The sequence below is a fragment of the Sphaerodactylus townsendi genome, linkage group LG05 (genome assembly GCF_021028975.2).
Source record: "Sphaerodactylus townsendi isolate TG3544 linkage group LG05, MPM_Stown_v2.3, whole genome shotgun sequence".
In the NCBI taxonomy this organism is placed as follows: Eukaryota; Metazoa; Chordata; class Lepidosauria; order Squamata; family Sphaerodactylidae; genus Sphaerodactylus; species Sphaerodactylus townsendi.
This window is the reverse complement of record NC_059429.1, coordinates 17052446-17075889: the sequence shown is the minus strand read 5'-3', so window position 1 is coordinate 17075889 and position 23444 is coordinate 17052446. Positions and strand designations below refer to the sequence as shown.

Sequence of the window (23444 nt, the reverse complement as noted above, 5' to 3'; positions counted from 1 at the left end):
TCCTGGCGCTCCTCAAAACGGCGCCTTTTGATGACCCCCCGCAGAGCGCGGGATCGTGGGGAAGGCGGGAGCACGCCAAAAATGACGCGCGCTGAGAGTAGCGTGCCGCAAAGGGTGGTCATGGTAAGTGGGGAAATGACCTTTATCTTCCTGCTTATGTAATTAAACAAAAAACGAGTTCTTTCCCTCTGTCTCTTAGGCTTGTGCAAGTTGCCTCCAGTGGACACCATGATGGAAGAGGTCAATGAAAAGAAGAAAGACAATATTCACCGGTAAGCTTCTTTTCCAATATAAGGCACAGTCCTGTTCTCATGTTGCAATGAAGGCACTGTCGGGTCTATGATTCATTCAATGACAGACTCTGGATCTCATCAGTCAGAAGCCTTTATTAGAATGAACATTGAACACCTGGTTTTTGAAGAGCCAGTTCTGACCCTCTGTTGTTCACTCCCTCTCCTGCCCCCAACTATGCAAGGGGAAAGCGGGAAAAGTAGAGGAAAGCAAAAGTCCATCCCCAAGGTTTACAGAAAGACAGAGAGCCATCTGGCTACCCCTCCCTTCTCAGAAAGGCCCAGAGATGCCACTGTCATCTACGTTGCAAGCATAGCGAGAAAGAAGAAATGAATGGAGAGATTCAGTAACCCAAAGAGGCCCCAAACATTAAGCACACACTGACAGGCATGTGTATCTTGCATATATACATATGCCTTTGCAAGGAAGAGGCAATGTGTGTTCACATTATAAAGGAAACTGTTGGAACCTATATCTGGGTCAGTGTGGGGTTTAAACCAAACGCCTTTGGCACGTTTGCAATCTGCCTATCAGGCCCCTTCCACACTTGTAGAATAATGCACATTCAATCCATTTTCAATGCATTCTGCAGCTGGATTTTACTGTGCGGAATAGCAAAATCCACTTGCAAACAATTGCGAAAGTGGATTGAAAGTGCATTTGTCCTGCATGTGCCGAAGGGGCTCATCGTTTAGAAGCAAGAGCAGTTTATGGTTGCCAACTGACCGGAAATAAAACTGGCCTGGTTTGCTGCTGTATCTGTCACAGAAGCTTGAAGCAACAATCAGGTTTGCAGCACAGAGGGAAATGTTGTTGCCTGTCAATATCTGTCCACCAGATACAACTATGGGCCTTTCCCCACTCTTGTCCTTCCCCTTTATGCCGCGCGCTGCTCTCAGCGCACAGCATCCCAGGCGCGCGCCCGGCCGTCCCCATAACCCTGCGCTCTGCGCGGGGCCATCAAAAGGTGGCATTAAGAAGAGCGCCTGGGATGCTGCGCGCTGAGGGGCGCGACAGCAGCAGCTTCGGGGCGGCTGCGCTGTCACCGCCCCTCTCAGTGCCGAGGGACCCCGCGCTACTCTCCTCAAGTAGCGCGGGGCTTAAGGTAAGTGGGGAAAGGGCCTATAAAGGCCCCCTGTGGAGCTGACAGGAAGAAGAAAGACAAAGACAATGTACATTCCACAGAAATGTGTCTCCCAATCCTGATGCTCCTTTCCCTAAAACCAGTGCCAAAGTAGGGTTGCCAATCTCTGGGTGGATCTACCACGTGAATTAAGTGGGAGTACGACCCAGTAGAAATTACACTGAAGAAGGCTCTCAGCGATTGCTGTCCGCTGTCAGATGGAACCTTTGTTATAAGTACAACATGTGTCTTAATCCAAAAGCAATACATCAGCACCACAATCTGAAATACAGAGCCTAATAACACTGGGCCTTTCTCCACTTACCTTAAGCCCCGCGCTACTCTCCTCAAGTAGCACGGGGTCCCCAGGCACTCCCCACGACAGGGGCGGCGACAGCACAGCCGCCCCGACACTGCCTCAGTCGCGCCCCCTCAGCGCGCGGCATCCCTGGCGCTGGAGAAAACGGCGCCTTTTGATGACTGGGTCGTGGGGACGCCCGGGCGCACGCTGCATAGGGGGGATAGGGGAGAGTGGGGAAACGCCCACTGATTAAAATCCTGTGTAATTGAAAGCAAGACGTTTTATTTGGTTTGTGCAGAAAGGGCCATGATTCAGCCTTTTTGGCGGCAGGAGGGGAGAAGACAATTGCATGCTGTTCTTGACACAGCTGGGTGGTGTTCCCTCCTCACTTGAAGCTCCGTATTTCCTGCGAAGGCCGATAGGAACAAAATATTCAAATGCTGTGCCATTTGCTTTTACTCGCTAATCTTTCTTTCCCTTCTCCCCTTTTCATGTTCTTCGGTGTAGGGACGGCATGTCCTCTGATAAGGTTCTAAAAACAGACAGCCTTACATATATGGACCAGCTGGCTTGCTCAATGGGCATAAAGCCCAGTCTGCGGTCTCTACTTCTCAGCGATCCAACCCTGGCCATGAAGATCTTCTTTGGGCCTTGCTCTTCTTTCCAGTTCCGCCTGGTTGGACCAGGGAAATGGCCTGGAGCCAGGGATGCTATCATGAACCAGTGGGAGCGGACCTTGAAGCCCATGAGAACCCGGATGGTGGAAGACACGTCCACTTTCATTGGATCCTTGCTGAAAGCTTTGGCCATCTTTGCAGTGCTTCTTGGGATTCTCTATGCTTTCAATTAGTTCTGATGGCTTTATGGCTTTGCTGTCTGTCTTTCCAGATAACCTGCTTTCTGTCTATGCTCCTTATTACGCAAGGCACTATATAGGAAGGAATCCCGGTAGTTGGTTTTAAGAAACCCTTCCTATTATTTCAGTTGTTTTTCTCTTCGCTGCCTCCAATATAAATTAAAGCCCACAAAAACTGATTTTAAACGGTCACCACCCTGACTGGGGAACACACAGACACAGACAGAAAACAAAAATAACTGGAACGAGTTTAAAGTTGAACAAAAACTTAAAACTTTTATTGCTGGCTTAACAGAGGCTTCTCAGGTAATTTTGAGAGGATGTAAGCGTATTGGTTTCAGAGAAAGTTTGTTAAAGCTTAGCGGTTGCAGAGTAAGTTTGTTTTTAAGCTTAACGGTTGCAGGCACTTCACTTAAGTTACACAATGAACACTCGCAGGTGTCACTTTCCTTAAAATTTTACTTCAGCAAAGCTGTTTCAGCAAAGATGTTTCAACAAAGATGTTTCCTAAAATATGTTTCTGTGGAGGTTTCACACTCCCTCTTAAAAATAAAATCTTCAGTCCGCTGCACCTCACCACAAAAATAAAACACCCAGTTTACGCCCTGTGGGATTCAGGCATACAGCCTCCCTCTCCCACAATCCTAAAATTTGGCCTCTCTGCCACAGGATTTGGGCCTCCCAAGACTGGGGCTAAATGTGGATGACAGACTTTTAGACTTTACAGAGGTTTCCCTCAAAAACCAAACACCTGAGGGCGGACACTCTCCTCCAAACTCAGGGTTGATTTAATAGCTTCCTCAGCTATTCTTAAACAACAGCTGTGAGAGATCTGGCAGATTCTCCTCATGCTGCTACAAAAAGCACCCGAGGGCAGACAAGCTCACACCGAGCCAAAAAGTCAAAAGACTCAAAACACACCCTTCAGCACTCAGGCTGACAGTATTTATAGTCTCATCCAATTTTTCTCTGGCCAATCAGGGCTGGCCAGGGCTTAACTCTTTCAGGGGTGGTTCCACCCTGTAACCTGAATGCAGGATAAATGCATTCGTCACACCCCTCATCTTGTAAAGGGTAAAAAGGATGGAGGGACAGTATAACCAGAATTCAAATCTGCTGAATGCATAAGATTGATCTCAGCAAACAGAAGCCTGTTCATAACCCAGAAAAATTTACTGCAGTTCCAAAAATCAACTGTTACGTCAAGGGGTCAGTTTTGGAAATTAACAGTGTGGCAGTAAAACACAACATTTTTGGCTGCAAATTTAAAATGTGAGTTTCAGACTGAGTAACGTTAAAAAGGTGAAGTGTTTTCTCCAGCAGCTCCACTTAAGAACATAAGAACGAGCCTGCTGGATCAGACCAGGGTCCATCTAGTCCAGCACTCTGCTACTCGCAGTGGCCCACCAGGTGCCTTTGGGAGCTCACGTGCAGGATGTGAAAGCAATGGCCTTCTGCTGCTGCTGCTGCTCCTGAGCACCCGGTCTGTTAAGGCATTTGCAATCTCAGATCAAGGAGGATCAAGATTGGTAGCCATAGATCGACTTCTCCATAAATCTGTCCAAGCCCCTTTTAAAGCTACCCAGGTTGGTGACCATCCCACCTCCTGTGGCAGCATATTCCAAACACCGATCACGTGTTGCATGAAGAAATGTTTCCTTTTATTAGTTCTAATTCTTCCCCCCAGCATTTTCAATGACATTTCCTCTCCAAACGAAAGAGTCCCAAACGCTGCAGCCTCTCCTCATAAGGAAGATACTCCAATCCTTCAACCATCCTCGTTGCCCTTCTCTGCACGTTTTCTATCTCTTCTATATCCTTTTTGAGATGTGGCGACCAGAACTGAACACAGTACTCCAAGTGCGGTCGTACCACTGCTTTATATAATCTTTGCAGTTTTATTCTCAATTCCTTTCCTAATGATCCCCAGCATAGAGTTTGCCTTTTTCACAGCTGCCGTGCATTGAGTTTACATTCCCATGGAACTAATTAACCCAAGAAATTGCGCAGCACACCGGCTGGCTGGTAGTGAAAAATTATGGTCAAATAAATAATCTACTATCGTTTCAAAAACTCAAATGTATCTTATTGACATAAGTTCTTTAACTATTGGTACAATTGCATCTATTGGTACAATTGCAATTAACTATTGGTACAATTGGCTCAATTAATTTATAATAAATTGCATGTTCCTGAAGAAGATGGATGATTGAAAACGCAAATACGCGATTGCGTTTTGAACTGTTCATATCATCATTAATCGAGGCTTGCATTGCCACAGCGGAGCAGCTTGTAAACAGTGACGCTTGAATTTCGCAACAGCTGAGCAGCACTCGAACTCTTTGGCAAGAATTTGCCGGCACCACATTCTGTTATGGACTTTTGTGGTTTGCATTCTGCTGTTTTTGATACATAGCACTGAATAAGGAATCTAGCTTCTTATGAACTATACCTTTTTATATCTAAGAATTGTGATGCAATTGTACCAATAGTTAAAGAACTTATGTCAATAAGATACATTTGAGTTTTTGAAACGATAGTAGATTATTTATTTGACCATAATTTTTCACTACCAGCCAGCCGGTGTGCTGCGCAATTTCTTGGGTTAATTAGTTTCACGCTGCACACCTGTTTGTGTTCATTTTGTAGTTTAACATATTCCCATGGAACTATCAACTAAGATGCCCAAATCCCTTTCCTGGTCTGTGACTGATAGCACTGACCCCTGTAGCGTGTATGTGAAGTTTGGATTTTTTTGCCCCATGTGCATCACTTTACATTTTGCTACATTGAACTGCATTTGCCATTTCTTAGCCCACTCACCTGATTTATGAAGGTCCGCTTGGAGCTCCTCATAGTTCTTTGCAGTTCTCACCACGCTTGACATTCAAATGCCCAGTTCAAGCTTTAAAAAAACAACAGCTATTCTGAGAAGCAGGTTGAAATGTTTTCTTAATCTAAGCATTGTTTGGATAAGTTTAAGAGTCATCAGGAATTGGAAACAGTGGTTGAAATATTCCAATGGACCATGTTTAATGCATTCTTTCCTTCCAGTTAATTTGGACAATGCGCAGGCCCATACTATGAAGTGCAGGAGTTAGGGGAGCATGCTTTACTTTCCCACCCAAATTGTGCCACCTCTGACAGGAGTGGATGTTCACTTACAAAGTGCTTGACAAGCATAGGTTTTTATTTAGACTTGGATCGTTTACAACAAATACTCCAAAATATCAACTTTTTTTCAGAGTAAGGTAACCAATAATGAAAGGGGGAAATGAGATGTTTAACGATGACCTTGTAACAGGAAAACAATGTTACAATGAAAGACTCTGTGATTTACCGGAGAAGCAATACTTGTATCGATCTTTCAAAAATTAATAAATACAGTAACCAAAATGATTTCAAGATTTGTGGTTTTCTTCCCCAACTGGACTTTCTTGGTAAATGCTGTCATGCCCATTATTTCTGTGTTTAGTGCCATTCTTTAATGATAAGACATCTGGACTGTACCGTTCAGAAGTAATTCAGTCTTTTAAAACTGTTCCAAAGAAAGAGTTTGGGTTGGTTGCTTTTTTCTCCCCTAAAACTGCTTTGCCCTAACCTGGGTAAGCTAGCCTGACCTTGTCAGATCTCAGAAGCTAAGCAGGGTTGGCCTGTTTTGTACGAATGGTCCCAAGGGGGTTGGGTCGGCGTCGTATACGCCGACCCAACCCCCATCGTCGCCGTGCAGAAACAGCCCAATGGACTTAGAAGGGCATAACTCTGTTTAGGATTGCGTTTATTTATAGGATTCAAGGAGAATCCATATTCCTATCTTGCTACCCAAAATATTTTTATGCTGTCCTTCCTCCAAACAGTTCAAGATAACATACATTATTCTCTCTTCCTCTGGGTTCGGTTACCTGTGAGGTAAGTGCGGCTGAAGCAGGCCTGAACCCAGAAAAAAAAATTCATATTGGGGGTGGCAAATGAGTACAGAGGTGGTCAGCCCATCATTTATTTTCATTGTTATATTTTTATTTCTGCATTGTTCTTTATTTACCAATTCTGTACTTGAGACTCAAAGTGTATACATGGTATAAAACAGCATAATTGAACAGCATAAGGGATCTAATAAGCAATGCAATGGAACTAGGATTACAAAAACTGAAAAAGTATTTAAAAAACCCCTTCAAACATCCAATGAATGAAATTTATTTGCGGTCATAGACCAAAATCATAACAATATCCAACACTTTCAAATTACTATAGATCAGGGGTCTTCAAACTATGGCCCTCCGGATGTTCATAGACTACAATTCCCATGAGCCCTACCACTTGGCCATGCTGGCAGGGGCTGATGGGAATTGTAGTCCATGAACATCTGGAGGGCCATAGTTTGAAGACCCCTGCTATAGATGAAAACATCAGATTAACTTAATTTAAAAACATCAACAAGCGAAAGTCCCAAGCTATTAAAATGTTAAATAAATAAATTATTACAAAAACTAAAACCTTTCCTTATACCTTTTTACAAATTATCCAGGCAAATTTAGCTACCTCCTGTGTCACACCTATATCGGTTCCAGAAACCAGTATGGAAATAAGAGTCCTCCTGTCTCTACCACAATTTTTTTAATAAAATAGGATTAACTTCCTTCTTTCCTGGTCTAAATTCTTACAGTCAAATCTAAGATGCTCCAGCGATTCTATAGAACCATCCTGGCATAAGCATAAACATTCTTCTCTTGGTCTTTATTGTATTTGCCAATTAAGGCAGAGTCTTATGTCTGATCAGCATGAAACTTCTTCACAGTGCAGGATCATCTAGGTGCTTAATATAAGGAGCAATCATGATTTTTATTCGGTATGCTGGAATCAAAAAGATTTCTAAATTCTATATCATGGTTCCTCTCCACATCCTGTAATTTTTGTTTAATTACTGTTCGGGTATTGTTCGGGTATGTTACCATCAATGATAGACCACACGTCCTCAGCTTACCGTATATACTTGAGTATAAGTCGACCCAAATATAAGTCGAGGCACCTAATTTTGCCCCCCAAAACTGGGAAAACGTATTGACTCGAGTACAAGTCTAGGGTGGGAAATGCAGCAGCCGGCTTCCCCTGGCCACCTCCATCCGGGGCCCCGCAGATCCAGGCTGGATCCAAGCTGGGCTCAGGGTGCAGTCTGGCCAGCTTCCCCTCCCCACCTCCAGGCAAGGCATGGAAGGGGGGAAGGAAATCTCTGCAGCCTGCGCAGGGCTCAGATCCAAGCAGGATCCGAGCTGGGTGCAGGGTGCAGCCTGGCCCACTTCCCCTCCCCACCTCCAGCTAAGGCATGGAGAGGGGCAGGGGATCTGTGCAGCCTGCGCAGGGCTCAGATACAGACTGGATCCGAGCTGGGCGCAGGGTGCAGCCTGACCTGTTTCCCCTCCCCACCTCCAGCCCAGGCATGGAGGGGGGCAGGGGATCTCTGCAGCCTGGGCAGGGCTCAGATGCAGGCTGGATCCGAGCTGGGCACAGGGTGCAGCCTGGCCCATTTCCCCTCCCCACCTCCAGCCAAGGCATTTCCCCTCCCCACCTCCAGCCAAGGCAGGGGATCTCTGCAGCCTGTGCAGGGCTCAGATCCAGGCTGGCTACTAGGGGGACTCCTGAGAGGAGGCACCTGCACACGCACACATTGAAGGTGAGCAGGCATTCTCAGCACCACGAGCCATGGCAGAAGCTGCTCTTTTCTGGAGGTGGGAGCGACTGGGAAAAGGAGGAGGAAGAAGAGCGGCAACAGCCCATCTCCCCGTCCTCGCTGCCTTTTTGCTGCTGCAGGGAAATCCCAGCTGCCTCTCTCCAGGCTCTGGCTCCCTTCTCCACCCTGCCCCTCCCACTCGCCACCCGTTCACTCGAATATGTGGAGGGGGGGGGCTTCAGCACAAAAAATGTGCTAAAAACTTGACTTATATTCGAGTATATACGGTAGTTTCCACAGTTTTATGCCAGGATGAGTTAAATGAATTCTTGATGATGAGATAAAAGAGATCTTTAGATGAATCAAAACATCTGAGACAATACAAAGAAGCTACTAACCAAATGCTAGCATCCATTGTGATCATCCCAGCCTCCAGCCTAATCGCAGCATTTGGAATACATGGTGGAGCCTGAAAAATGGCTCTCAAAAATTTCAACTGACCTCTTTCAGCTATGAGTGTTTTACCTTTGACACAGAACAGGGAGCCATTGTGCAAAGGGTTTAGCTTTAATCCCTTGGCATAACCGGTTACTCTGGTTTCTGTTCAGATCGTACAAATCTTTCCTTCAAACATTCTATGTCACCCCCAGGCTTTTTACATTCAGATACTTAACCTCGTTATCTGCTAATTCTGTTCTAGCCAGTTGCACAGAGATTCACATTTGGAAGATTTATGCTGGGATTCACACCTTCTCACCTCAGCTCCTCCCATTTTTAAAATAGAGAATTTGACACTTGAAAGACTCATGATGAGTCCTTTTCACACCAAATCTGGTGCTGACTAAAGAGCATGGGAAATGATTGATGGAGCTCAACCCCCTTTCACACCACCCTGACTGGGCTGAAAGAGAACGGCCCAAATTCCAGCAATGTGGCAGAGTGAAGGATCTGAAGCTAGAGCTCTCAGATCAGATCCCACTCAGACACACTGACCACTGAAATACACCACACTTGTGCGTTGCCAGGTTGATTACTATTGATGATTTGTCGATGTTAACAGAGCAAGAGGTCTTCAGTGTCGTTAAGGAAAGACTTTTCAACAGAGAATTCCAACAGATGTTGAAGGCAGCTAATAAAACCTGCTCCTCTGTGTGTTTTTGGGAATCCCCTTCGACAGATTAACAGCTGCCAGATATCTTCACCTATTGATTGAGGCTTGGTGGCGTAGGGCACTTACTCTTGCTAGGTGTAATGCTCTACCTTCCTCCCTCCAACCATCTTGGGATTCCATATAAAGATAGGAAATGCCCATGTGACCTGGACTGTGTGGAATCTGTAACCCACATGTTGTTATACTGTCCCTTCTACGTTCAAGAGAGGGAAAAGTATATAACCCCCTTCTTGCGTGAAAGGGAAGGGACAACGGATAAACTGAAGGTTATATCTCTTCTAAACAGTCATTGCTATGGGGTGCTGGAAGCTATGGCCAAATTTTTAAATGATCTTAAGTCGTTCTAACTTGTGTTAATTGGAATGCTGTGATGTTATGTTTTTGTTATTTATATGCCATTAAAGATATTTGACTTTGAGTCTTTGATTACATGTGGTATTTTTGGTCACTGGGCTTCTGTTTATGGAGAGGCTGCTCATACGAAAGTCAGTCTCCTGGTTAGCTGAACCAACAATTCTCCATGCGGCTGTTACCACCGCCACAAATGCGGCAGAGCTTGCAAATGGGAGTTGTCCACACATTTTCATGCCACAAGCCACTCATGGTCCCCATTTCCCAGCTCTATCACCTGAGAGTTTTTGAGGCCTTTTTATTTAAAAATAAAAGATAATTACTGTAGTACTATGTCTACAGTAATTACAGTTATCCCTTCCACATCATAACTTTTCCCATCATGGTATTGATATCTTGCTGGTTGGCACAAGAAATTAAATGAGAATTTGAGGGGAGCTTTGCAGAAGCTGTAGACAACATGCGAAGGCCAGCAGACAACACAGAAAAAGTTAGAAACTCAGAGAGGAATACAATAGATGCATACAGAGGTGGGATCCAGCAGGTTCTCACCAGTTCTCGAGAGTGGGTTACTAATTATTTGTGTGTGCCGAGAGGGGGTTACTAATTGGGTCTGCTTTTCCATTAGAAATTTCATTAGGTCCAAAAATCATAAAGTCCTGTTGTTTCCTGTGTGGCTGGTTAGCGAAGGTAGAAAACGGGATAATTCTCCCTGTCGGGCTGTTTTGAAAACATGTTTTAGAAATATGGTGAAGTTCCTTGTTTGAGGCAAGTATCCTTCTTTTGATTTCTAGAAACAAAATGAAGTATTTGAAAGTATGAAGTATTTGACAGGCAGTCAATTAGAGGAGAAGTAGTTGTTTCTGTTGGCAGGAGGCGATAGGACTTGCTATAATGAGTTTCAATTATGGACAGAAAGATACCAGCTGGAAGTTAGGAACTTTTTTTACAGTAAGAGTTTTTTACAGTAACAGAGAAATTATGAATGCCCCGCCCCCGGAATGCCCGGCCACGCCCCCGTCGTGCCCCACCCAGCCGCATTGGCACCACGCCACTGTTTGAATCCCACCACCATGGGAACCTAAAATGTGTGGATCCCACCCCTGGATGCATAGTATTGTATAGTATCAACACAGTGTATCTTTTAATACCATAAGTGTCCACGATTCCTTTTTAATAGTTAAAAGAAAAGAAAAAGAAAGAAATCAGACTTATTCTCTGAAATGGGGGGCCAAATTTTTTTTTGCAGATTTCCAGACTGTGGGGGACGCCGTGCCCCCAACCCCAGCAATGTGAAAGGGATAACTGTAATTTTTTTTAAAAAAAAAAAAAACAACCCTGATTTTGCAGTGGAGAGAATGAAACCCACCAGGGACTGGCTGCAGGGAAAGCACGCCTCCCCATCCAGATGATTTGATAACACACTTGGACTGTGCTGTTTCCTAAAAGATCAAATTATATAACAAATTTTGGAAAGCGCATCCTGAGGAAAGGGAAAACCAGGATGAAGAGTCTGTAGCATATCTGGTGGTTGTAAACAGTGGTGGGATTCAAATAATTTAACAACCGGTTCTGGTGGTGGGATTCAAATAATTTAACAACCGGTTGTTTACAAGCACCATTTCAACAACCAGTTCTGCCGAAGTGGTGCGAACCTGCTGAATCCCAGCACTGGTTGAAGGCAAGTGGAGTATGTATACCTGTGGAATGTGCAGGGTGGAAGAAAGAACCATTTGCATCGGTTAACAAGCATAAGGGGTGCAATTAGCAAATGTGATTTGCATGTGTTGAGTGGAATCCACCCATTTTGGCATATGTAAGTAACAGTGAAGTTGCATAATCAATCAGTGAGGACATCAAGTAGTTGCCTAGCATTTTAATCCCTTTGATTGCTTCCTGCCTGGAGACAGGAAGTCTGGGTGAGGTTCATTAACCACTGTCTTGATTCTAGTGTTTTTAAGTACTGGTATAGCATGCCGGGTTAAAGTACTGATATAGAATGCCAGGTTAAAGAGGGTAAAACTCAGTCCATCACTGGCCGATCACCCACCGGTGCTGTGGTAAGCGGTGAGACCAGAAGCACGTCAGGGCAAGAAATCTTGCCCCCATGCTCTTCATGTTTGTGGCTTACTGTGAAAGGAGGTGCATCGGGGCAAAAAATATTGTCCTGATGCACTTCCTCTTGCCCTGCGCATGATTCTCGTTTTTCATGGGGAAAGCAGGAACGCTTCTGGCATGACTTTTCACCCCAGAGCAGGCTGAGGGCAGGGAAAAACTTGCAGTGGGTAACTGGCCACTATTTCTTCCCCCTTCCTTGTTTGGTGCCTTTTAAAAAATCTGAGCCGCTGCTAGCAAAGAAACACACAACGGATTCTGTTCAGTTCAGTTCAGTTAGCCTTTATTGCCATAATAATACAACAGGAAAAAGAAAAGGTGTATGAATATAACAATAGGTATAATAATAAAAGCACAAAACAATAAACAACATAGAATATGTAAAAGAAAATGACTAATGACTCTGTATTATTTTCCAAAAGAAAATCTGCAGCCATCACACAGAAAGAAGGGGCTGGGTTATCTAGCAAATATAGTAGTCTAAATAAATCAGGGAGATCAGTTTGAAGTAACTTAGATCTAATTCCCTTAAATCTAGAACAATGCAATAATTGATGGGCCAAGGATTCAACTTGCCCAGTATTGCAAAGGCCCAATCTGTTAGACTTTTCTATATTGTTGAATCTGCCTAATTAAAAAAAATCAGAAGGCATAACATTAAACCTAGCAAGCATTAATGCTCTCCTTTGAACAGGGTTAACTAAGCAGAGTAAATAATGGGCCATATGACCCTGTTCAAATGGGATTGAGAAATGCATAGGTGAGCAGGTTTTCATGGCTGCTATAACTAAACTGGGAAACTCCCTATCCAGTAACTGACCTTTTAGTCTTTTATAAGCTTCTGAATAGGACAAGAAACATAGGCTCATTCCGCACATGCAGAATAATGCACTTTCAAACTGCTGTCAGTGCTCTTTGAAGCTGTGTGGAATGGCAAAATCCACTTGCAAACAGTTGTGAAAGTGGTTTGAAAACGCATTATTTTGCGTGTGCGGAAGAGGCCATAGTGAATCCAATGACAGTTCAATAGAGTCAATTTTCTTGTCAATCAGACAGAACTAAGGGTTCGCTTTTGTATCGGATAGCAGCAAGTGAACCAGGGAACTGTTATCTGTGAAATAATGGATTAGTAGCCCAAACTTAAAGGTCCTGAGTCCTCACAGGAGTGTCTTCCAGTTAATGTGTTCAGATAGAAAAGCCAAAAGTGGACCCCTGGCAAAGGCAGGAGACACTGGTGGTACAGTTGCCAGCACCAGTTGGAAAATTCCTGGAGATTTCAGGTAGGAGTGGGCAAAATAAAAATTGGTATTTTTCAGGTTTGCGTTTATTATACTCTTTTCCACTGGAAGATTAAAGTGTGGTCCAGAGGCATATTTAGGGAAAATGTAGCCTGGTGCAAAATCTGAGTTTTCTGCTCTTCCCCCCTCCCTCTTTTGGGTGGTCACCCTCTCCCACTATTACCAAACAATGATCATTCGGTAAGTTGATTTTCTGCCCCCCCCCCCCACATGACTAAATGGCCACAACCCCGGGACATTTGACCCCATATGTCTCCCTGGGCGGTACACCCCTGGTGTGGTCAAGTGTGGTGTGGCAGAAGAGGAAACAGTATACTTCCTCTTTAGAAAGTAGTCCAAAATGAATATGAAAATTATCATTCATTTTTAAGTGCTGCCTTTGTCAAAACCATTATTTTGTGCATACTTAAACATGGCTTGGAAGGTGGGGGAAGCTGGAACCTGCTGGGGGGAGGAATCTTCAGGTTGACAAGGTGGGAGGCAGCTGCAACAGAGAGGCTCGGTGGGCAGAGGGAGGATGACAGAGAGCGCACAGGTCACCACAGATGGCCAAATTCACCCACAGGTTGCCACAGATGGCCAAATTCACCCACAGGTTGCCACAGATGGCCAAATTCACCCACAGGTTGCCACAGATGGCCAAATTCACCCCATACCACATCAGAGCCAGGTGACACCCAGAAGGAGGGGAAGGAGGGACAGCAAAAGGCAAATGGAGTTGGGGGAAGCAATGTAGGTGCTAGGACCCAAGCAGGGCATTATATGACAAAAAAGGTCCAGCATGTGAACATAAGAAAATAAGAACGAGCCTGCTGGATCAGACCAGGGTCCATCTAGTCCAGCACTCTGCTACTCACAGTGGCCCACCAGGTGCCTTTGGGAGCTCATGTGCAGGATGTGAAAGCAATGGCCCTCTGCTGCTGCTGCTCCTGAGCACCTGGTCTGCTAAGGCCTTTGCAATCTCAGATCAAAGAGGATCAAGATTGGCAGCCATAGATCGACTTCTCCTCCATAAATCTGTCCAAGCCCTTTTTAAAGCTATCCAGGTTAGAGGCTATCACCACTTCCTGGTTAGTGGCCATCACCACCTCCTGTGGTGCATGTGGTGGATGACTATAAAACTGTACTTTGATCTTTCAGTGAAAAAGTATATAGACCTGGAAATTTTTGAAAAATATTAAAAAAAAGCCAGGGGCAGAGCACTCACGGGGACATGTGGGGGTCACATGTCCCCAGGTACATGCCAGCTGGTCGCATGGGGGCGGAGAATCTGGAGGCTGGCAGTCCTACCTGATGGCAGAGCAGTTGCTGGTTTTGCCTTTCAAATCTGCCTGCTCTGGGAGTCCTGCCCTCTTGAAATGCTGGGCGGGAGAAAAACAAGAGCTCTGAAAAGGAGAGACTGAGTGAGTCAGGATTACTAGCAAGCAAACAGGAAATTGGACAAAGTCCCATTAACTAACAAATGTCAATGTCAGAGATAAAGGCAAACCTACCGCCTGTCACCCTGAAATTTCCCGTCACAATCTGCATTACGCTGTTTCATAATTATGTGCAACTTTGTACGTTCCCTTACTGTAACTGCTTCACACTTCCTCTTCCAGTCATTGGATCAGAGATTCCTCTGTCCCAGGAAAGCACGGTTCTAAAAACATCGTCTCTTACTTGGGGCTCCTGAAAAGCCAGTTGGGTTCACAGACGCTTCTGGTGGGAGAACAGCTCAGCTGTAGTGAATACGAGACAGCTCTGTGCGAAGAGAAGCGGCCACGGAGTCTGACTGCATGGTGGGAAAGGTGGAAGAGGAACTCAGCAATTCACTTTACTTTAAACAATGCTGTTTGGAATGTCCGTAACTGACTTATGCAGGTAAGCGGAACATATCACAACTGGCAGTCGCATTTAGAGATATTCCCTAGGGCTGAAGAATACCAGGTTTACAACCCTCCAGTGACTTGCAGGAAAAAGTTTCAGATGAACTTTGCACTTTACTTGTACAGTCAAAAGAGTCTGTACTGTATTAACTGATTTCTGTCCCTTCTCCTTGTAGTAAGTGTCCTGAAAGGGTCCTTCCCGAATAGCATGGCAAAGAAAGTGGCTATCATTGGGGCTGGGGTAAGTGGATTGGCTTCCCTTAAATGCTGCCTAGATGAAGGACTGGAACCCACCTGTTTTGAGAGGAGCAACAGCATCGGGGGACTGTGGCAATTCAGGGTGAGTCGAATTCAAACTTGGAAGGAAGCCATGAGAAATTCAGCCACAAGGTTTTCAAGCTAAGCTGGAGATTGTGGCGTTCCCTGGGCATGTGAATAGGCAGCGGGTAAAGGGATCGGTGCAGTGTGTATTCAGCTGTAAATAAACGAGAAATGAACGAAGCGTGGTGGGAAGGGCAAGGCAGGGGACCAAATGAGCATTTAATTTGCTGGTCAGAACTTCTGTCAAGTGTGCTGTAACGGTTGGAGGAAACAGGATTGGTACTAGAGCTGCTAAGTTCCAGGTTGGGACAGACGATCTCGCAAAACGACCGGTGTTCTCCAGACTACAGAGATCAGATCGCCTGCAGAAAATGGTTGCTTTAAATGTCAAGGTTTACATCATGATTGGCTACACCCCCACATCTCTAGGAATGTCCCATATTTGCATATCCTAGTCGGAGGCGTAGCTAGGAAAAATGGAGCCCGGTGCAAAATCTAAGTTTTGCGCCCCCGCCCTGCATGTAGGAGGCCACCCTCCCCCACCAGGGCCAAACAACAATTTTTTGCACCAGGTCATTTCAAAGTCACCATCACATTACAGAACATGCCCCAGCTTGAAAATCTGAACACAGCACTGGTCCATGCCACTCAACGGCACTGGTCCATGGCACTCAACAGCACTGGTCCATGCCACTCATTTTTCTTGACGTTTTCAAAATGCTTTCAAAATGTTTTAATACTGCTGTGAAAAAATATAAAAATAAAATAAACGGACCCCGAAAGGCACTTCCGAATGGCTTTCATTTGTTTTCCCGTACGACACTCCAGAGTGGAAGCGGCATCAGGCCTATTATACATGTAGAGACTGAGGTATTAACTTTTAACTTTTACACAAAAGCCCTTAAGGCTAGCGATTTCAACAATTGGCATTTCAATATTTCAAAAGGGATTTCAACAAGTGGTACAAAATCGGGATGAGCGGGGAGAGAAAGAGGGAGTTCTCAAATTGCCTAGGTGGTAAACCCTAACCAGAAAAGTCAATTCACACAGGGCATCAAAAATGCTGCCAAAAAAAGATTTTTATAATATGGCCAAAATCCATAAGTTTCAAGAGATTGTTCTAACAACAAGCCATGTACTCAATGTCTTTTTTTTTTAAGGGAGAAAACACCACTCCTTCAGGAACTTAATTCTGTCTTATCTAGTAGCATACCCTGTTTCCCCAAATATAAGACATCCCCTGAAAATAAGCTGCAGTAGAGGTTTTGCTGAAGTTTGAAATATAAGGCATCCCCCGAAAGTAAGACGTAGCAAAGTTTTTGTTTGGAAGCATGCCCGACGAACAGAACGCAGAAAAATAAGACATCCCCTGAAAATAAGACATGGCGCATCTTTGGGAGCAAAAATTAATATAAGACACGGTCTTATTTTCAGGGAAACACGGTACATACAATAAACAATTTGTAATTCCCTAAAATCTATGCTGGGGAGGATTGCTGGATATTGGGGTGGGGGGAGGCTGGGAGAACTTGCTCTGCCCATGGATCCTGTGCAGGGGGGGGGGGGGCTGGGAGAGCTTGCTTTGATCCATGGGCAGGGAGGCTTGCTGGCCTGGGGAAAATGGCACCCAGGGCAACACCTGCTCTGGGCGCTCCCCCAGGGCCCCTCGCCCCCCTGCGCTCCACTTACCTTAGCCAGTGGTGATCCCAGGCAGCCTGGTGGGGCCTGGTGGGGCGGGGCCGAGGGGGGAAGGAGGAGGGGTGTGGTGGCGAATTTCCACCCCCACGTGATCCAATGGGGGCCGCTTGGGGCCTGTGGAAGCTACACCCTGTGGAAGCTACACCTCTGATCCTAGTGGAAGCTGTGGGTAGAAAAAAAAATTTAAGACTTGACTGAGGTGTGCCTTTGAATATGCACCATAGAAGAAACCTTATCTCTGGTTTCTGGTGCAGCAGGTCTCCATCCTTAGAAAGATAAGAATATAGTCACCAGATGAAGAAATAAGGCATGCGGTTTATTAAGGCCTGGTCCTGTAATGGTCCCTTCACGTATTCTGGAGAGTCCTAACTTGAAAAACCTTTCCTTGGCATGGGAGCAGGAAATCAGTTACACAAGCTCCTGTTATGGGTCCCAGATTGATGGAGGACACTTTGAGTGACCCAACATCTGGGTGGCGAGGATCAGAACGAAACAGCATTCTTTGGTCCCTGCCTCAAGAACTGCCTCCCCTCCTTCCTGCAATACAGCAATCATAACAGGGGCTTATTTTGCCAGATAGCAATAACCATTTCCACAAAATAATGTATGTGAAAAAGCTTGGAAAGTTCAGCCGTGCTGTACGGGTGCCAAGTATAATTGCTGTGAAGAGAAACTTGGAATGTGTAAGATCAAAGGTGCATAGATAGGGGCAAACTGCACCAGGTATATGGTGTGTGGAGGAAACATAATTTCACTACTTTGCCCCTCCAGGAAAAATATGTTATTTATCACACTGTGCTGAGAAGGAGACAAGTGGATAAAAGGTGGTTTACAGAGTCAAATAGGGAGTTTGCTTACCTCCAGGGTAGCTATGCCTGTCACCAAACCCGCGCTCCTGGATTCAGACTAATCCCTGGTACTGCTGCGACATCCACTGAGGTACAGTTTCGACCCACAGAAGATGGCATATGATACCTACTTGGGTGGCGAAATCCTTGGAAATGCCCTGGCTGGTGTCACTTTGAAGTGAAAATGGATAGTTTCAGGAGCTTGGTCCTTGCTCATGTAATTGCTGTGTTTGCACAGGAAATACCTGAAGAAGGGAAAACTAATGTATACAAATCCATAATCACCAACACGTCAAAGGAAATGACCTCTTTCAGTGACTTCCCATTCCCGGAGGATTGCCCCAACTACCTTCATCACTCCATGCTCTTGGAGTACCTCAGAATGTACGCTGAACACTTCCAGCTTCTTGACTACATACACTTGGAGGTGAGAAATAAATAGGTGGGAAAATAAAATGGCTCTGCCAACAACTGTCTTCTTCAGTGTTGGCAGAGACAGCAGTAGGTTTGTCTATTGGTAGGTGCAAGGTAACATCTGCATTATAAATTTGAAAGATCCTGAAACATTCGCCTTCAGTTTTACTCAAGAAACCCCAAGCAGCAGTAAAAAGGTTTGAGGTGGGGCTGAGAACCTCCTAATCTGCTCATAGCATCATAGTTGCCAAGATTTTATGATGATGGTGAGAAATAGAGAATGATAGAGAACGTTTAAGCTAGCAATGTAGACAGTGATAGAAAAGGGTAATTAAGCTGGGGAGGAGTCCTTATCTGGAATTTGGACCCACAGAATCACAGTACTCTGGAAATAAATGCCGAACCAGGCAGAAAGAGTAGCAGGAAGTGTAGCATCATTCTGCTAGGCTTTCTCCAGCACACCTCTGACTTGTTTTTCAACAGTCTCTATATTGCTGAGAATCTCCTCAGTCCTAAACATTGACACACCTGCATAAAAGCACACAAAATACATCAGATGCCTAAGACTATTCTGATGCACTCCGCAAAGATGACTTGTTTTCTTCCTTTGTTTCATACAAGACCACGGTACACAGCATCCGAAAGCATCCAGATTTCACAGCCACCGGACAATGGGTGGTGTCTACCGAAAAGGACGGGCAGAGGGAATCGGCCGGGGGGGGTTTTCCCTGGCTTTTGGCTGAAGAGATGGTTTCCCCCTTCTGGCAATAGGAATTTGAAAACCAATTTTTTGTGCCTTTTAATAAGTTTTATGAATTTTGGTAGGCCTAATCAAAGGCTTTAATAGGTTTTATAGATTTTTTAAAAAGTTTTATTATATTGCTATATATTGTAATTGTTTTTAGGTTCCTAAATATTTTATTGCTTTTATGCTGTAATCCACCCCAATATAGGGTATAGGGTGGGCAAAAAATGCATCTAAATAAGTAAGTACATAAATCACATTTATCCAAATGCACCATTCCAAATCAGGGACAGGACAAGAAGCTGGCACAATTGTTCAATTCTGGCTACAGTTTTAATTGAAAAGGAGACGAGCACTGGAGGCAGGAGGAAAAGCAGGAGCCAATGGCTCTCAGAAGGAATGATCAAGTTTCCCTGGATTCACCTGTCTGCATTGGATCAAAGGCTGTGATCTTGGTGTTCAACCAGTGCACAGGACAGGTTCCAAGTTTTTGGGGTGCTTGGGCTAGTTGTCAGCTCGGGAATTCCCCTCCCCCGGGATTGTACATTGGACTGGCTCTTCCAGTACATGAACCCTGGTTGCCTTAGTCTTCCTTGAGAGATCCAAATCAAGCTAGGATCTAAAAGGGTTGAAAGAAAATGTCTCTTTAAAAAGTGACACGTTTCATTGCACGGTGCCAAATAACTAAAATTAAGAACAAGCCACTTCAAAACTCAACTCAAATGCGTACTCAATAGACACACTTCCAGAGCAGATTCTGGGCAGCCCCATCCAAACCTTCAACAGTGCTGCCCCACCACCTCCAAGAGAGCTTTCTACGGGAGCAAAAAAACCCTCCCCCCAAAACACCAAAACCTTGCTGCCAAAAAGTCCATAGGGTTGGGGCACTGCACTTCCAGCCCTAAACCCCGGTGGGAGTTGACTAACCAGCTCACCCCATGGAAATGTCCCAGCCTGCCCTCATGCCAGTATCCATTCTGGACACCAACAGAACTGTCACAGACAGAACTTCTGGGAAGGGGGAGGCAATTTTTGCACCCCCAGGCATGCGCCCGGTGCACAGTGCACCCCCGCCCCCTTGTAACTCCGCGACTAATGGGGAATTTTCAACTGTCTGCCTTGCAACAAAGCTGATGGTGATGAGTTACATCTTGCACATGCTGAGCTGTAGCACAAGTGAGGAGACCTTATAGGACCCCTCCAAAAACTGACACTGTTCTGCTTTCCTTTCTACTTCAGGGGTATTTCCAGTGAGACGGGCAAAGTGCTGACCATGTTTATCAACTACATGGATGAAATTGCCACCTGCGTAGGCGTCAAGCCCAGTGTGCCATGGCTGTTCGTAACAGATCCTAAGCTAGCCTTGGAAGTTCTGTTTGGCCCCTGCAGTTCTTACCAGTATCGCCTGACTGGACCGAAGAAGTGGACGAAAGCCCGAACGACAATCCTAACACAGTGGGACCGAGCTCTAAAACCCCTGAAGACCCGTGTAGTAGATGACTCTCCAAAACACTCTTCCGTTTGCCTCTGGGTTACCGTTCTTGGCCTACCGACAATTCTTGGCGCTGCTCTGCTCACTGTTAAATACACCCCTCCTTCATGGTTACCCTGGATAAAGTGAAGGGGCAATCCCCTTTATGTGTGATACCGATTTCATGGCTTAGTGTTTTAATCATGTGCAGCCATGGGGCATTTAGAGTGCTGCAACCTTAACTCCATTACCCCAGGTTGCTTTCAGGACTTTGATGAGATTAATAGTTGCCTTGAGTCCCTTTGGGAGGTTGGCGGGATAGAAATGTCATACATACGTATGTACGTACATACATACATACATACATACATACATACATACATACATACATACATACATACATACATACATACAGTGGAACCTCGGTTTTCATTGCCTTCGGTTTTCATTGGTTTCGGTTTTCATCGATTTTTTCAATGAAAAATTTGTCTCGGTTTTCATCGATTTGCAGTAAGGTGTAGGGGTTTGTGGAGAAAAATCACCCGGACAAAGCTGTTGCAGGATGTGTCTGCAACTTGTTCAATGACAATTTCTTGCCCCACTTCAGACAAATCTTAAAGAGGCGTCAGAAACAGACCTCTTTGGACAGCTTTCTGGTGCGACATTGGTCCACTGGCTCAGAAGCTGGTCCTAGTGTTATTGTTTGTTACTGTTTTCAGCATTAAACACTACGTTTATTCACCAAAAGAGGTGGTTTTGGTATGTTTTTTGGAGTGCCTAGAGCCGATGAATTACAATTGGATTTACATGGATTCCCTATGGAAAGAAAGTTTGCTTCCAGTTACCTAAACCGGTTTTACGAAGTTTTCATCGGGCCTTTCCCCACTTTCGTCCTTCCCCTCTATGCTCGCAGCTAGCTGTTCCTCCAGCGCGCAAGAAAGCATTCCAGGCGCCCAGCGCCTGGCGATCCCCACGACCCAGCGCATGAGCTGCATCAAAAGCTGCGCTTCGTTGAGAAGAGCGCTTGGGATGCTGCTGGCGCTGAGGGGCGCTGACAGCAGCAGCTTCGGGCGGCTGTGCTGTCGCCCGCCCCTCTCTCAGTGGGGAGGTACCGAGGGACCCCACGCTTACTCTCCTCGAGTAGCGCGGGGCTTAAGGGAAGTGAGGAAAGGCCCATCGATTCTTTTCGAACGGATTACCAACAAAAACCGAGGTTCCACTGTACATACATACCAGCCAGGATTACAATGCATCAGATATTACAAATCCAACAGGCTTATTAAACAAATAGCACACTGTACTTACCAGCAGCAGCCACTAATCTAGTGACATCTAGTTGCCACCTTTGGGTTAGGAAAATTCTGGTGATTTCAGAGGTGGAGCCCATAGCTGTCCTGGTGAACAGAGGCTCCCTTGTCGTCTTTTAGGGATGGGGGATGATTTTGTGGTTGCTGGTATTTATAGGGGAGAGGGATGGCGAAGCTGTGCAGATTTATTTATTTTTATTTATTTATTATTTGAATTTATAAACCGCCCAATCCCCGAGGGGCTCTGGGCGGTGTACAACACTGTGTATACAATATATAATAAGGGTCACAACAGTGACCAAGTACGCACTAAAAATCCATTAAAACAATTTAAAACCATTTAAGCAGCGGACAGAAGCAATAACAATAATAATGATGGTGATGGCGTCCCGTAGCCCAATTCCTTTAAACTGCCCCCAAAAAAGAGGGAGCGGCCAAACTCTTCCTTAAAATAACAATAAATATACGAATAAATTATAAAACAGTGAACAAAAGCCCAAGGAGCAGAGCAAAGGGAAGGAAAGGAAAGGAGGGGGGCGGGGGGGGCGCACCTCAGCGACTGGACACTCCAAAGGCCCGGCGGAACAACTCAGTCTTACAGGCCCTGCGGAATTCACCAAGGTCCCGCAGGGCCCGGACAGCTGGAGGGAGAGTGTTCCACCAGGCCGGAGCCAGGGCCGTAAAGGTCCTGGCTCGTGTGGAGGCCAGCCGCATCATTGAGGGGCCAGGAACCACCAGCAAATTGGCCTCTGCCGTAACGCAGAGGTGAGTATTAGGAGCATATGGGGTAATCGCGGTCTCTCAGGTGCGAGGGTCCCAGGCCGCGTAAGGCCTTAAAGGTCAAAACCCCACATCCCTTGAAAGATGATTCGGAATTCCACTGGGGAGCCAAATGCAGCTGGCGCCCAGCACAGGTTGGATATGATCACCAAAGGTTTCCCCTGTGAGCAAGCGTGCCACGCATGCTTTGGACCAGTTTAAAGTTTCCGGATCAAACGCAAGGGAAGGCCCAGCGTGAAGCGAAGTTACAATAGTCTAACCTGGAGGTTTGACCGTCCACGTGGAATCACTGGCGGCATACAGTCCGCTCCTGAGAGAGGAAGGGGGCCAGCCCGCCCGAGCCTGGCGAAAGGTGGAAGAAAGCAGTCCGGAAGTTACAAGGGCGTCACCTGGAGTCTCCATTGAAAGAGACGTAATCCAGGTGGACCCCCCCAGATCTTGCGGATCGGAGGAGGCCGGGCGCCAAAATGGCCCCTTCCACTCCGCCAAGCGGCTGGAAATCCCCCCGCCTCCCCCCCCCCCCCGCGCCCAGCCAAAGGATCTCCGTCTTCGATGGATTCAGTTTCAGCCTGCTCACATGTCGCAAGCCAACCAGCAACCGCCTCCAAACAATACCGCTGTAGAGCTGCAGGAGGCAGTGACAGCTCCTCTCCATCAACAGAATGAGCTGAGTGTCATCAGCATACTGGTGACAGATCCAGCCCAAAGCTCCGTACCAGCTGGAGGCAAGTGGTCGCATATAGATGTTAAATAATAAGCGAGGACAAGCAGCGCTCCCTGAGGCACCCTACATTGAAGTGGAAGGCACCTCCGGGAGGCTT

At 45.8% G+C, this 23444-nt stretch overlaps 1 protein-coding gene across 1 annotated transcript in view; it reads left to right on the top strand.

Moving 5' to 3' along the window:
- Nucleotides 1-20713, top strand: part of LOC125432355 (dimethylaniline monooxygenase [N-oxide-forming] 1-like) — a 103094-nt gene extending 82381 nt beyond the window's left edge. Inside the window, 2 exon segments of the mRNA XM_048495803.1 lie at nucleotides 200-272; nucleotides 20305-20713. Coding sequence (XP_048351760.1) covers nucleotides 200-272; nucleotides 20305-20686 — 455 coding nt within the window. The 3' untranslated portion in view covers nucleotides 20687-20713.
- Nucleotides 20714-23444: the final 2731 nt, after the last annotated feature.